Genomic DNA, 15,855 nt, shown 5'->3' on the forward strand with positions numbered 1-15,855 from the left:
GGAAGCCGGCTCGCCGCCAGAATGGCTGCGGGGGGGTTTCTGGCCTCCCGGCTCTCTCTCGGTGCGGGGGCGGCGCGGAGGGCGCGCTCGTGGTTTTGTCGGGGCGGTTTTAATGGCGAGGCGAGAAAGTTGCCCTCAGCAAAGATGGCTGCAGCGGCAACCTAAAACAGGCACGATGCTTCCGGCTGACCTCTTCTTGCCATTGGCCGGCTGGGCACGTTGCGACGCTTTTTTTCCAATCTCATTGGCGAATAGTAGGAACGAGTCGGACGGCTCGCCCAATCGGCGCCGAGAAGGCGGGATCCCTCCTTTCCTATTGGCCAGCGAGCCGCGGCGGGAAGCCCAACGGGGGAGCGGCGCTGCTTTGGCGCCCACTTTGAGTGGGGGCAGCCCGCGGCTGCCGCCGTTCCCCCGCCGCCGCCATGTTCGTGTCCGACTGCCGCCGGGACTTCTACGAGCGCATCGTCAGCCAGGTGCGGCCCGCGCCCCCCGGCCCTCAGAGGGCTTCCTCCGGCCCTCGGGGACTGTTCCGCGGCCCTCGGGGGCTTCCAGGCGGCGGCAGCTCCCTCAGGCGGCCCCTCCGCGGGGGCGCCCGGCGCCTCACGGAGCGGGGCGGATCAGGCTGAGGAGCCCCCTGAGGCGCCCCTGGGCTCGCTCCGGTCCCCTTGAGGCGCTGGGAGGGCTTCGGGGGCGGGCTGGGTGCGGAGGCTGTGCTGAGTGTTCGTGTCTGACTTTTGTTTAGCCGAGACGTCCCTGCATCTGTTTTTGTTTGCTTGTATGTCTTTTTAACCGTTGTGATGTTGCTTGTCCGGACACAAAATCTTGTGTTTTGTCGTCTTTGGGGCTTACCTTGCAGTATTTCTTAGAGCTGTTTGCCTCTTCTAATTTTTTACCCTGTTTACTTACCCCCCTAGCCCCCCCCCCCCCACGGGTCTATATCCTAAAGCATTAAAGCTTCTATAGGACAGTCTTCTAGTGTTCAACCAGTGAAGCTACGTTACAGATTGTGCAATTAAAGTATTTCCCTCAAACTCCCCAACTGTAAGCAAAAAATCTCCAAAAACCCAAACAAGAGATAAGTTGTTCAGCCTAAATCAAGGTTATTTCAGGAGTTGTTTTGGTCCTATTTTCCTACTGGCTTTCTTTAATCAAAGCTGTTTCAGATCATATGCCTAAAATTTAGGCTGTTCTAGGCACGTTATGAAAGCAGTTGCAGGGCTGACCAGCTTTGAACCTTCAAAATTATATGCCGTTCACAGGAATCTGAAAAATTACATTTCCACAAAGCAGCTGACGTTTTTTAGATGTGATTTCACTGCTTTAAAGTGGACTTGTTTATAGTTTGTATTTACAGGTGTCCAAGTAATTAATTTTGTGGGTAATGCCTGTTCAGAAGCAATACTCTTTTAAGCTTATAAAGATCTCTGCTTATGTTTCTCTCTTCCTGTTCTTACACAGTGACTGTTTCAGATCATGTGCTACCACGTTAGATTTGACGCCTATAATATTAATACTGTTCTTCTATTATTTTTGTAGCGTGTTCTTCTTCTTGTGGCTTCAGACGTTGATGCACTATGTGCTTGTAAAATACTCCAAGTAAGTCTTAGTTCATTATCTCTGTAGACTAACGGTGAAAGAAAAAACAACACGGGGATCCTTTTAGTAGGTTTGAACTGGGAAAAGGGTGAATGTTGAAACTAATGTCATGAAGTATTTTCTTCATGAATCATAACATGAACACCTCATAAATCACACTCCTGAAGTTTGTGTCGATTTGTTGTTTCAGAATAGAATTTGTCCTTTTAGCAGTAAGTTAACAAAAGTACATATATAGATTCGTTATGTGTTGTTTATAGCATGTTTTTGATTTATATTGTTCAAGATAAACATTTGTATGAAATAGAACGATAGCATAGCTGGGTGTTGTAGAAGACAAGGTTTTCCCGCCATAACTAACAGCTGTGGGTTTTGTTTTGTTTTTCCAATTCCAGGCTTTATTTCAATGCGATCATGTGCAATATACACTAGTCCCAGTGTCTGGATGGCAAGAACTTGAAACTGCCTTTCTTGAGCATAAAGATCAGGTAAAAATAAAAAAGTAGCAGCTCATCTGATGTAGAGGTGTACTTCCTCCCTTTCCCTGACTTCGAATGTCAGTAATACTATTATTTATTGCCTCAAAACGGCCGTTAAATTTTAATATACCAGTAACAAACTTGTCAAGTTTTCTACATCAGCTCATTTCTGATTGATTCAGCTTAAGCATGCACACGTTTTGAGATGTGAAAAGTGGTGGGATTGGGTGTCCAACATCCCGTCATAAATTTGGTGTGTAGCCTTACACGTGTTTTTTTTTGTTCTCTGAAGCATCAAACAACAGGCAGTAAGTATTGGTTTTGACAATGATGAGTGCTTTGGAAGTTTTGTTGACGTGTTTTCACTCTTCTGTGTTTCCTGCTAATTGAAATTAAAACTTTTATTTTTTCCTTTTTTACTTCTGTTTGCAGTTCAAATATTTTGTTCTTATTAATTGTGGTGCTAATGTTGACCTGTTGGAGATCTTGCAGCCTGAAGAAGACACTTTTTTTTTTGTATGCGACAGCCACAGACCTATCAATGTTGTGAATGTTTACAATGAGACGCAGGTAAGCCACCCTTTTCTTAGGGCATGTGTAATAAAAGTTGGCATGTTTCCTGTTGTGGGTGGGTGTCTGAATGCTTTCCTGTGTTTTGCAACACCTTTTACGTGCTAGCAGTAGGTCAGGATGCGCTGCTAATGAATACTGCCAGTAGCAATGTTGACTGTCAGGAAAAAAAATACTGTTTTCAGTTACAGAAAAGTATACTGTAAGTAGAGCGATAGCTGTCAGCAGTAAACATCAGCTTAAACCTATTGCTACAAAACAAACGGCTAGAAATTTGAAGGTAAGAATCCTCTACAATGTAGCATTTATTATTTCTCAGTATCTAGCAAGGGCTACAATCTGAGCTTTAAGTGCAAATTATTTGAAGGCATGCCTTTAACCAACCACAAATAACTCTTTCAGTAAAGTTCCAACTCTAATCTTACTGATAAAGAATACAGGTCTTACTCCTATGATGCATAAATAAACTTGGTCTTGATAAAACACAACTACTGCTTTTTAATACAACCAATGAATAACAGCCAAAATAAGTTTTTAGTTTTCTTCTTAAGTATCTGAAGCTTTCTCGTTTTTAGTTTGAAATATTTTCTAATCACTGAATAAGATACTTTAAAATATTTTTTTTTCTTGCTAGATTAAGCTGTTAGTTAAACCAGATGATGATCTTGATGTTCCTGCCTATGATGACATCTTCAGAGATGAAGAGGAAGAAGAAGAGGAGTCAGAGGCTGAAAGTGATGGGTCAGAACCTTCAGATAAGCGTAGACGCTTTGAAGAGGTTTGTTTCTTCCACTTCATTTTGAAAAGAAATAAAATAAAAGCTATTATATGTGATTACACGAGGTTAAATCGTGCGTTTTGATTTTTATATTAAAAAAAAAAAAAACACTTAAAAATTGTGTAAGATTAAAAGGTAATTACTATGACTAGTAGAGTTTCACTGGCTTACTGTTTATCGGGACTGCACAGAAATATTTTCTCCTTATAAAAACAAACTTAACTTGAACTTAAAACTGATTATACATAATACTGTCTTTGTGTAATCAGTAAACTGAAAATCTATCTCTGATTACATGCTCTGGGCTTCTTAGTCTAGCAAAACAACCTATTTAGCTATCATTTTTATTATTATTATTATTTTTTGTAATAAACATTCAAGAAGACAGCTCACAAATAATTTAGGAATATATTTTATTTGTCCTTTTAGCAGTAAATTAACAAAAGTATATATACAAATTCGTTATGTGTTGTTTGTAGCATACTTTTGATTTATATTGTTCAAGGTAGCAATGGCACGAGACTAGCAACATTGAGTCCATTAAATGTAAAGACAGCCTCAAAATTAATATAGATATCTTGTTATTTTTCTATTAACGTTGTACATTTTTTCCTACTCATCTAGAAAAGTATTTACTAAGAAAAAACAAGTGCCAGAAAACTAAAATCAAATCCATAAATACATCTGAATCTGTTAAGTATTTCAGAAAGATACTTTGCTTTTTTAAGATGCTGCTGCTGTTTATAGAGCTTAAATATACAGCAAGTAACTTTATTCTGAGTTTGATTAGTTATCTCATTTTTATTTTTCATCAGTGTCATTTTTATGTTAGAAAATGGTAAGATGCAATGTTAGTATCGAAAATGCTGTTTACAGAGCCTTTTCCCACTAGATGTCATTAATAGGAATCATTCTTTTAGGTCTTGTTAGTGAAGATTTACTCATTAATCTATCTGGATAGTTGTTAACTTACTAGAGTATTTTTTCTAGGCTTTTAACATCTAAGTTAATTTGCAGGAGGTAATAGAGAGAACAATGAAAAGGCGCCAAAGAAGAGAATGGGAGGCACGCAGGTATGTTCATGATTTTTTTTCATGTTGCGTATATCTTTTTCTATTTTTCTTTGATATAAATCTTGATACTATGATGCTTGATTTGCAAGATGCTTTAGTGCTAATATTCTTCAGCAAATGGAAGATATTAAATATATTTAAAAATAAAACTTTTAAATGGATACTAATCGTAAATAATCAGTTATAAATTGAGTAGCAATAGGTTCAGTGCTTCACTATTAAGTAATCATGGTATTATCTCATCTATCTTGGGGTAAAATTTGTACTGATATCTTTCTTTGTAATTCCAGTCTTTTCATTTGGAATGAACAGGAACAAGTGATAAAATGGAGTATGAGGAATCAAGGGTTTAATAAGCTTGTCTTTTTTACTTTGTCTACAGTTCGGTGTGGCTTCCACATTGTTAGAAAAATCAAACTGCCTTGCAGAAAAAAATGTTTAACCCAAGTTTGTTTGTTTTTTCTTAGTGCTAAAATGAAATTAAACTTTCTTGGAATTGAGAAATATTTTATATTTTGAATTGGATGCAATTGGATGCTACTTGGTTGAATGTTTTTCTTCTTTTAGGCGTGAAATTCTTTTTGATTACGAACAGTATGAATACCATGGGACCTCAGTAAGTATAAATGTTTTATTTGCCATAAAAACACAATGTGCTACTATAAAGGTAATCGGATAATAACCGATGTTGGAATTATCTAATACCATTTATAAGTAGTAGTACCATGTTTGAAAAGATATGTCACATATTTCAAGTAGTTTGACTTAGTAGTTTAGTGTTTTCTGGTTGTGTGCATGCAGTTTTACTATTAATAAATTAAATATGTCTTAGAAACAGTACTTGTTTCTAAGTACTTTGACTGGGAGACTAGCCACTCAGACACAGTTGACAGTACAATGCGAATAGTGGAGAAAAAGAGGTAAACCAGAATTATTAATGTTTTTGTTGTTTGATATCTTTAATGCTGGTGTATATATATAAATATAAAAGTTGATAATGTCTTTTTTATTTTAATCTTGATAAGTATAAATCCAGACACAAAATACTTTTTGCAAAAAGATTTAAATATGGGGGGAACTTGTTTGCCTTTCTAAGTTTTCAAAGTGTCAGGATATCTCAGGCATACGAAATAGGACACCAAACTGCTTCTTCTGTCATCTAACCTCTTGTCTGATTACTTTTATATTTTAAGTGTTGCTTTATATAGAATGAAGATTTACAGAGCTGTGTAAGATATTACTCACTCTGCCTAGTATCTTAAAGTAAGATGGTGCCAGGTTACTACACCTGAGTGTGACTTCTAGAGCTTTAGTAGAATGCTACTACTTGGCAAATTTAACGGTTTTCTAATTGCTTAATGAAGTGAGAGCTTTGTGTTCATCTTTCCTCTCTTTTTGCTTTTTTTCATGTAGTCTGCAATGGTGATGTTTGATCTGGCATGGATAATGTCTAAAGACTTGAATGATATGTTGTGGTATGTTGCCATTACTGTTTTTATAAACTACTAGCTTTATTTAACAGTAGAAATAGGCAAGTTTTCCCCAGACTGTTTGCTTTCAGTATGAGCTTCCAGTTTATTTCCTCAGTGAGTGTATGTCATAAATTGGAGGACAAACCTGCATAAATTGATTACAAGCAACCAATAGAGTTTGGGTGGGAACAAGAGGATGATACAATTATGTATATCTGTTAAAGAAGAAATAATAGTACATAACTTTGTTACCAACTTCCAAGTGGAGCTGGTGAATAGTTCTCCCGACCTGTTCTGCTACAGACTTACAGATTTAAGTATAATATATCTAATATATTACTGGAATATTTTTGTAACTTCTTTTTTTATTTATTTCTCCCTACCACCCTCACCCCTAATTTTAGGTGGGCTATTGTTGGCCTAACAGATCAATGGGTCCAAGATAAAATCACTCAGTAAGAAAGCTTTTTTCCTTTTTATTTTTTTTTTGGAGTAACTAAAAGTAATTAATAAAGATCAAGAAACACGGGAATTTAATACTGCACATGATAATTAATAAACAAGGGCATTAAATATCTTAATGATTACATGTGATCTGATGCCTTATAAAAACAGGAATATACATTAGAAAAATTGTTTTCTTTTCCTAATATTTAGAATTTTTAAACTATTCACAAAACTCTAAAACAGTCATTTATTATTGGAAGAAACGGTGTTTAGTAGTAGCTTACTTAAATATGAGCTTGATATAGTCAAGATTTTGTACAATTGTTTTATTAAAGGGGGAAAAAATGTGCATTCCAACTTCCTTTCTAATTTTACTTGAAAAGTTTCAAATTTTTTCATTCACCCCCGTTTTCTTATCTTGTACTAGGTACCAGAAGAATTCTCATAGTATACATGTAGATTTTAATCCTGCTTTTCTATTGTTATTTATATACTGATCTCTTGAAGGACGTAAATTTAATAAGGAACTGATTTCACTGGTCTGTCTGTCTCTTTGGGCTGGTTTTATTTTAGTTTTAATTGCCTGGGTATATGACTGAATACTGAAAGAACATTAATGAGTAACTTTATTGTTACTAAGATGTATCTACAGTTTCTTATGCTGCTGGTTGGCCAATGTGTAATCTTTAGGAAGCATTTTTATGTTCTCATAATCAAGTAGTAAAATATGCAGGAAGGTACTGAAGTGACAAATTTCTTTTTGTTAAAGAATGAAGTATGTGACTGATATTGGAATTCTACAGCGTCACGTGTCTCGCCATAACCACCGCAATGAGGATGAAGAAAATTCTCTGTCAATAGACTGCATGCGAATAGCATTTGAATATGAGTATCCTTGCCTAAGATCTGGAAAAACAAATTCTAGCCACTTGATGAACCCCAGCTGAGTTTTTATCTAGGAAAAAATAATCCCAAGCTTCTCTGCTGCTCAGAACAGAATTAGAAGAAATGGAATTTTGAATGGCTTATTGAATATAGGTCTCTCTTTCAATGTCTCATGTGGCTTTGCTTCAGCTTAACCCTTCAGATTTAGTTATGTCAGTGTCCCTTGTCTTGGGGTTTTATGCACACCTACATCTTTTAACTTTCTTATGGAGTATGGATATATACAATAAATAAGGACAATTCAAGACACCTACCAGTTAGGGAGTTTGATAACTATTTGTAACTTTAAAGGACATATATGTTTACAATTATTTTCTATAATTCCTGTTCAGTCTACGCCTGGCACTTTATCAGCACTGGTCTCTCTATGAAAGTCTCTGTAACACTTCATATACCTCTGCTAACCTTAAGCTTTGGTCTGTACAAGGGCAGAAGAGGCTACTCGACTTCTTGGCTGACATGGGGTGAGTTTTAAAAACTGGTTCTTAATTAATGGATCATTTTTCACTGAATTATATACAAATACTCAGGCTATAGCAAAGATCTTTAAGTTTACAAGTACTCAATATGTTGGTTTTTAAATATGATTGTGGAGCTCTCAGTAGGTTGTGGAGTCTCTTCAAGTTGAGTTGTGTAACTTGGGTGTTTCTGTATGACGAATACTTCAGCTATATGCCTTTACTGAATGGTGGAATTGTAAGTAACAGGCTTTCTCACATCTGCTCCTTAATGACTAAAGAAAAAAGAATGCAAACAAGCTTAATCAGACTTTACTTGTTAAAGTATCTGGTATTAATGTCTTAGGAAGAATAGGCAGAATATCTGATTCTTCTGGCTTACCTAACAATGTATTTTTTCCTTCTGTTTTTTAGTTTGCCTTTGAAGCAAGTGAAGCAGAAGTTTAATTCAATGGACATTTCTTTGAAAGAAAATCTTAAGGAAATGATTGAAGAATCTGCAAGCAAGTTTGGGTAAATAGTTTTAAATACAAATGTTTTATCTGAAAATATTTTTCAATTAAGTTTAAGTGATTTTATATGAAGAGGATGTAACATCTTTTAGAAGACGAGGGTTTAGATTGACAAAGTAATACTAGGTTTGTTGCAAATGCTGAGGTATGATTTATCTTCATGTTCTTAATGTCAGCATACAGAGGAGGTAGCTGATCAATGTTAATAATGTTGCTAATAATGTTCACTGGCTTTGTCATTTTGCAGAATGAAGGATTTAAGAGTTCAGACCTTCAGCATTCACTTTGGCTTTAAGAACAAGTTCTTAGCAAGTGATATAGTTTATGCAACAGCTTCTCTCATGGAGAGTATAGAGAAAGAAGGGCCTGAAACAACTAATTTCATTAAAGCTTTGGACAGTCTCTCCAGGTACCAAAAATGTCTCTTCATTCACTTATAATTTTATTTAGAAAATGTGGGTTAAATATCTAAAAGATGCATTGATGCCTCATTAAAGAAAAAATGAAGAAAATATCCACATGGGTAGTGTTTAAAGATGTCTCACTTATTTGTGGAAAAGCTGCATCCATCTTTATATAAAAATGTTTTTTACTTTCCTCTGTTGCAGGGGTAACCTGGACAAACTGCACCAAGGACTGGACCTAGCCAAAAAGCAGTTACGTGCCATTCAGCAGACAGTAGCCAGCTGTATTTGCACCAACCTTGTAATTTCTCAAGGGCCTTTTCTCTACTGCTCACTCATGGAGGTCAGAACTCTATTTTTCAGCAGTCTCATATTTGAGTGTCACATTTGGCTGTCTCATTTTTGAATAACTCTGTTTTCCTAACTGCTTGACCCAATATAAATGACTCGATCAGAAATTCAGAAAGAATCCATTTATCTATACTGTACTGTACTCTGGTGGCGCAATATTATTATATACTCTGAATTCACATAGGAAGAATCCGTTCTCTCAAAGGAGATAACTTGATGTTAAACTCCTGTGGGTGATGTCAAACTCCTACATTGTAATGGTCCTTGTTATTGTTCTTTGAGCAACACAAAACTTCTAGATGTGTCAGTAGCTATTAAAGTTAAATGAATAAGTGGAAGAATCATCTTGCATTGTAATTGAAGTAATCCTTTTTCTAGGGAACGCCAGATGTGAAGCTGTTTTCCAAACCAGTGTCTCTGTGCCTGCTTAGTAAATACTTGCTCAAATCTTTTGTTTGCTCTGTAAGTAAATCGGAAGCTTCTAACTAACTTTTGGTCTGTGTAGTGGTTATTGTTCTGTTGGATACTTGCAGCTGATTTATTAAAAATGTTTTCATAAAATCTTAATTAAGAAAGTTTTACTGCTAAATGATTGGATAATTTTATCACCTTTATGAATGCTGTTCTAGGAAAGATATCTGCCTGGGAAACTTCCTAGCCATAGAAAATTTTCATTGCTAATAAACTTGAAATATAAAACCTTCTCGTAACTTTTGTAAATTTGGAAGGAGATTATCGCAAAACATGTACTTCAAAACGTTAACCCCACACTCACACAAAAGCAGCATTGCAGGACTGGTAATTGTTATCTAAAGATTTCTGTGTCTTTATAAATAAAAATTCTGATCTTGACAGCTAATGCAATTGAAACTAAATTGCATTTATCTTTTTGAACTATTAGTGACAATTTAGATTTTAAAGAATGAAGTTTTAATAACCTCTCTTCATAGTAAGCATTTCCTAATTTCTAAATGAAATTTATGGTGGTCCAGCCTTGTCAGATTGCATCTTCCTGTCCTTGTTTTGAGAGTGAGACATGGTGAACAGCTTTTAAAATTCACTGTGAAACATTTGTCTTGAGAACAGAACACTTCAAACAAACTTCTGTTTCTAAAGCATCTAAAAATGCCAACATCTTTGTCATTATTTTTGGATTTATTTAAATTACAAAATTTGTTAAAAGTTACAGTGCAGTGCTGTAAAACAAGAGGCCAGGGATAATGATTTCTAGAGAAGATTGTCAATGTTTAATCCATTGTATTTCAATGTAAAATAATTATTGAAAAAAATCACACTCAAAGTTTTTAAGGTGGTGGTGGCGGTGTTTAAAGAGCTTTTTTTCTTCACTGTAGATTTTATCTTGTCTCTCCATATCATCTCTGTGCTAAAATGGAATGCAAGGTTGGAGAATTGGCATCTGTTTGTCCTTAAAGTAAGAAAGAAGGAAACTAAGAGTTTATATAAAGAAACCTCTTTCTGTTCAAATGCATTCTAGTTGTGTCCCTAGGTTAATATTAGTAATACTGTCTTACATATTAAGCTGACACTAAATTGTTTCCTGAGTTTTGCCTGACAAAGAGGCTTTCTGACTTTCAGACAAAAAACAAGCGCTGTAAACTGCTGCCTCTGATAATGGCTGCACCAATGGATGTTGAACAGGGAACTGTAATCATGGTGGGGATTCCTCCGGAGACAGAAAGCTCTGATAAAAAGAAGTAAGGATGTTGTTTTAAAGTTCTGACTAAAGGTTATCCATAGACTTTTTCTGTCTCTGAAACAACTGAATCTTTCCTGTACTTGCTGTATATATTGACTTGAACCGTATCTTTCTTAAAAACGTGCTATTGATTATTGTATAAGTGAGATACTTTGAGAAAGGATACATGTGTTTCCCAGATTCCTTATACATTTTTTTTCCCTCCATCTTAACTACTTATTCCTTTGCCTTAAAAGAGAAAGGGAATTCCCTGTGTCCAATGACTTCATTTCTTAATTTCTTAAACTCTACAATGTTAAGGTTTTTCACTTATTCAAGTGAAGTGTATGTTGAATACATGAGACAAAAAATATCTAGATGTTTTTAGCTCTCAGCAAGGAAAAGTTCCATACTTCTTCAGCTTGAGTTAACGTCCTTTTCTGTAATGCTAATTTTAATATTTATTTTTCTGTGAAAATGAAGTTAATTAACTCTTAAGAACTAAGTCCTAACTTTTCACAGTATCTGTCACATTTTACAGAAGAGCTGGATAGTTATGATAGAAAACTTGAGTTTTAATTTAATAGTCAATTCTAAGGAAGGGTAATCTTATTTGATTCTCATATGCAGTGCTTAAGACAAATGGCCATCATTCATCCTCTGTAGATGCTGTGTGCTAGTAGGCAATTGTACATACTTCAGGAAATACATATTGGGAGGGAAAGTATCTTTTTCTTGAATGAAATACTTAAATATCTAGTCTCAATGAACAGTACCTTCTAATGTGTTTAACTCATGTTTCTGTTCATCTTGTAGCTTTTTTGGAAGAGCTTTTGAGAAAGCTGCAGAAAGTACCAACTCCAGGACTCTACACAACCATTTTGACATGTCAAGTGAGTAATACTGTCTTTTATTTCACTCACAACATAGTCCTTTAGGGGTCAGTGTTTACACAGCCTCCATAAAGCATAATAAGCATAGACATCTGTGTATGTCTTATGTCCTTATTTCTGCATCTATGTTACACGCTGTTCCTGAGTCTGGTATAAACACAAACTGCATAGTAGCTTGCCAGTCTTTTTTTTAAGTGGTATCGTGCAAAAGGTATAAGCTACATAGTAGAGGCATGTGCATCTTTTTGAGACAATGTAAATTTTGCACAGAGTAATGATTTTCATATGTGCATGTCAGTTAAAATCTATGAGGTTATCTACGAGGGTTTTCATATGTAGCAGCCAAACCAAGCCTGGTATTGATGTCAGGAGATGTATTCTTTATTGAAAAGTGAGATGCTTATGCAATGAGATTTTCCTACCTTTGTATGTGCTTACAAGAGAAGCATTTTTAATTCTATGTACTTTTATAACATGTGTGTTGAACATAAACACACCCCCAACACTCTTAGGTTTCAAACGTGGTAACTATTATCATGGCCACCCAGAAATCGGAGTTTGCTGAAATCTAAGAGTGAACTGAACAATGCACTTTGCTTTTGTCCAAATAATTTCTCTTTTTCCTTCTTAAAATTGGTTAGGACTATAAATGAGTATACTTAGAATTAGTATTTGTCAAGCATGACACATGATATATCTTTCTGTTAGTGGATCTTGTAATAAAGTATTTCATATTTTAGTAATTGAATTGAAAACAGAAGATCGGAGCAAATTTCTGGATGCGCTCATTTCTCTCTTGTCATAACGGTAAGACAATGTAAAAAGGATTAATTCAGAATTTGATCACAGTTCAAGTTAGTAACCAAATGGCATTGATATATTATCTGTAGAATAATGCAACAACTTCCAATGAAATATAAAGAGAGAGGAAAAACCAAGTTTATTACAAAGGCAATTGTTTATCTTCTTGTGAGGAGGCAGGCAATGTATGATCAGTAATTTTTTTCCTTGAGGTGTTTAAGTTTCATCATGAAGCTTTATAACAAAAAGCTTTTCTTCATTATTATTAACTTTTTGTGGCTTTTTAACTTTGGCTGGAGAAGGACCAGCTGTTTGTGTTGTGAGAGGAGATGGACATATTAGTTAATTGTGATTGATAGTCTGTTATTGACTTTGTCTTTTAATGATGATGACTTGTTTGAGCTCAGGGTGGAATCTTGGCCATAAGAATACAATTCTTTGCTTTGAAGTTAATGTAGAATGTGCATTTATTTACTTATTTTTACTTCTACAATGTTCAGTGTTATGTTAGTGTGCAGTTTTTATCTGGAATAAATATAGGCATTTAAGACCTTAGTTGTGACTGTTCGCTTCACAGTAATTCAGATTCTGTTTTAAAGCTAATTTAGGGTAAGACAAACTTTTAGATCTAATGAGACACTAGAATTGTTGCGGCTGTCTTTAAATATGGACTGTTTTTTGATGACGGTGTATTTTCATTGGTTTCTGTTTGTGTGTGCATGTTTATCTCAGTGATCCGTGGGGATAGCTTTCTCCCAGAGAAGAAGCTAAACTAAATCATTTTGTAATGTTTGTTCAGAACAACATGCAAGACTGCCTGAAAGTATCTAAAGTAACTCCTGGGTCTTCTATGCCTAGACAAAGATTTGATCTTTAATATTCACATGAAGTAATCTTACAATGTTATCTTTATATCATGAATACAAAAGCAAAGGAGTAAGATGAAGGCTTTGAAGAGAGTCTGTGAATGTAGATAGACCTAGGCAAATGACAAAATGACTTACCTTTTTTCAATGGGTAATGAAGCTACAATTTTTCCTATTCTGTTCATTCAGAAGTTTGAAACAGTGGGTCAATAACTGCAGCTGTTTGTTAGACAGCATAGCCATTCATGGCTTCCAAGATTTCTACATCTGTTTATTTCTCTGTTTGTACTCTGACTACGGATTGTTTCATATTGTCTTCTGTCCTCATTATGCAGTGTTGCTTTTTGGCTCCTGGTGCTGGAAGCTGAGGATCAGATGCTCTGAAATTATTTCAGATGTTCCAGAGCTGATGGTGCAGCAGTTGTGATGTTCATCTTGTTTTTTTCTTAAATGTGCTGATACTGGACTATCGTTTTTATGTTCCTTAGGAGGTTAAGAGGATTTTAATCTGAGCACACATATTTAATACTGCTTCTTTGTAAAGACCTAATCCTTGTAATGGCAAGACGTATCAACTTAGGAGTATTTGTAAATTGAGTTTGTTTGTCAAACCTGCTTTGATTAGTAGACATGTGTTGTTTAGATGTTCTGATGTTTAGATGTTGCCTAATCACAAAAAATAGGTTTTGAAGTTCTGTATTTATTTTTTGCATTATATTGCCATTCAAATGTTCTTATAAAAAAATCTTGAATGCTTTTTATTTATCTTTTTTTATTAGGAACTTGTTGAAAACTCCCTTTGGACTTCTAGAGTATTGAAAATCTTTTTTTAATACTATCAGGTTGAGGTCTTGTACTTTAATTGAAATAAGTGTTTTGTGGTGCAGATTTTATGAATTTTAGGGCTTTTAAAATCTAAGTACTAAGAAACTGCCAAGTACCAGGTTAAAGCAAAAACTATGGAGTACTGCCATCAGTAAAACTTTCTTAGTCATGCATTGTGATACTGTATTGTCACTTGTATATTGGCTTTGGGAATAATTTTTCTGGAAAGAATCTACAATAACATAATTGTGTGTGGACTATAGCATTATAAATACTGTCAGACTAGATCTATCCATTTCTATAACAGAAACTTAATTTCATTCTGGTCATATGAAATGGTATTGCTTTTTAGACTTATCCTGCTGCACACAGTGTGTGCATGTATATGTGTATGTTTGGAATTCTTTTTGTCTTGCCACGTTTGCTGGAATTATGTATGGCTTGAATAGTTTCAGTGTATTATAATGGGTATGTAAAGGTTATGTATCATTGCATCATACTTTGTACAGACTTTTAATACAAGTTAATTTAATATTAAATGTGATTTAGATGTAGCCAACAGAAAACTAATTAATCTATATATTTTATTCAAACGCAATTTTTTTAATGTTGTCATTTTATCTGAGCAATAAAATCCCTGTGCCAAACTGTGATGACTGAAAAAATTGTGCTTCCTTAGGTTTAGTGCTGTGTTCAATACATGGCATAGTTTTGTGACTAGTGGGTATCTTGGCCAATTATTACCATTATTTTATTTTTTTAGGTTTTGTTTTTACTGTTTTTTCTTCTTCCTCATTAGAAGCTCTGTGTGAGTCACCTCACTAATTCTCATTTGCTGTTGTGTTCCCCCATCCCTTTGTTTTCTACTCCATTCCCCTGTCATGGTATGTTTGATTTCTCCTGCATTTTCTTGCTGTTCTGATAAATGCAGATCTTGCCTTGCATTAAAGAAAAGTTGAGTGTGTACGTGCATGTATGTGTTTGTGTTAGTAGGTGACTATCCTGTCTTAAAATGGACAAATTCCCAGGCAAATTGTCCCTTTATGAGGAGCACATTGCATTCTGCTGGGAGAATGAGAAAGGGAAGCTATTTTCTTTTTTTGCTGGGTTGTGTTGTTAACTGCTTTACTGGCCACTTCTTTGACCTCCAAATAGATGTGTTAGTACATAAAGTTGTGGGTTGTGGATACTTTGAATGGAGAATAAGCTTCCCTTGTCCATTTTTTTTCTAGAGGTTCTAACTTTACCAATGTCTAGAGGTGTTGCCAAGAATGCTTTAGCAAATTTTAGAATTGATCGGCTGTTGAACTGATCCTAAGGCTATGAAATGTGGCGCAAAATCAATCAGTGATGCTAAATACTTTATTTAAAAGTAAGTTCTTAAATCTGTGTGAGAATCTAAATGTTTCTGGTGATGGAACTTCTAATGTCAACATTTTAGAATATCTGAAATAGCATCAGATACTTCCTCTATAGTTAATTTTACTCTATAGAATTTGTAGATGGGTACATTAATATGATTTACTTGGAGAAGCGTTGTATAGAAAGATCCAAACCTGTGGGGTCCCCAGTGCGTAGATACATAAGTAGCTCAGTTCAAGAGCAGTAAATCGGTCCCTTGAGTGGCTCATTAAACTGTGTAGTCTAGTTAAATTGGTCTCCTCTTACAGTTAAGTATTGGGCAGAGAC

General features: G+C 35.4%; 1 protein-coding gene across 1 annotated transcript; it reads left to right on the forward strand.

Moving 5' to 3' along the window:
* The first annotated feature begins 128 nt into the window (after positions 1–128).
* On the forward strand, positions 129–14,815 carry CDC45 (cell division cycle 45). Its single transcript, XM_035340679.1, has 19 exons — positions 129–473; positions 1,537–1,596; positions 1,992–2,084; positions 2,508–2,645; positions 3,280–3,423; positions 4,441–4,496; positions 5,064–5,112; positions 5,910–5,971; positions 6,373–6,423; positions 7,185–7,304; positions 7,693–7,824; positions 8,233–8,331; positions 8,578–8,739; positions 8,939–9,077; positions 9,464–9,547; positions 10,682–10,800; positions 11,598–11,674; positions 12,415–12,481; positions 13,677–14,815. Exons 1-18 carry the CDS (start codon positions 423–425, stop codon positions 12,477–12,479), a joined length of 1,701 nt encoding a protein of 566 aa, XP_035196570.1. The 5' UTR covers positions 129–422; the 3' UTR covers positions 12,480–12,481; positions 13,677–14,815.
* The last annotated feature ends 1,040 nt before the right edge of the window (positions 14,816–15,855 follow it).

Source organism: Oxyura jamaicensis, chromosome 15, assembly GCF_011077185.1.
Source record: "Oxyura jamaicensis isolate SHBP4307 breed ruddy duck chromosome 15, BPBGC_Ojam_1.0, whole genome shotgun sequence".
Classification (NCBI taxonomy): domain Eukaryota; kingdom Metazoa; phylum Chordata; class Aves; order Anseriformes; family Anatidae; genus Oxyura; species Oxyura jamaicensis.

What these genes read in the sequence shown, in the direction of transcription:
- CDC45 (XM_035340679.1), top strand. Translation starts at nt 423, where the DNA reads ATGTTCGTGTCCGACTGCCGCCGGGACTTCTACGAGCGCATCGTCAGC. An exon ending in GACTTGAATGATATGTTGTG is followed by an intron (nt 5,972 to 6,372) that starts GTATGTTGCCAT and finishes CCCTAATTTTAG; the next exon opens with GTGGGCTATTGTTGGCCTAA. An exon ending in GAAAGCTCTGATAAAAAGAA is followed by an intron (nt 10,801 to 11,597) that starts GTAAGGATGTTG and finishes TTCATCTTGTAG; the next exon opens with CTTTTTTGGAAGAGCTTTTG.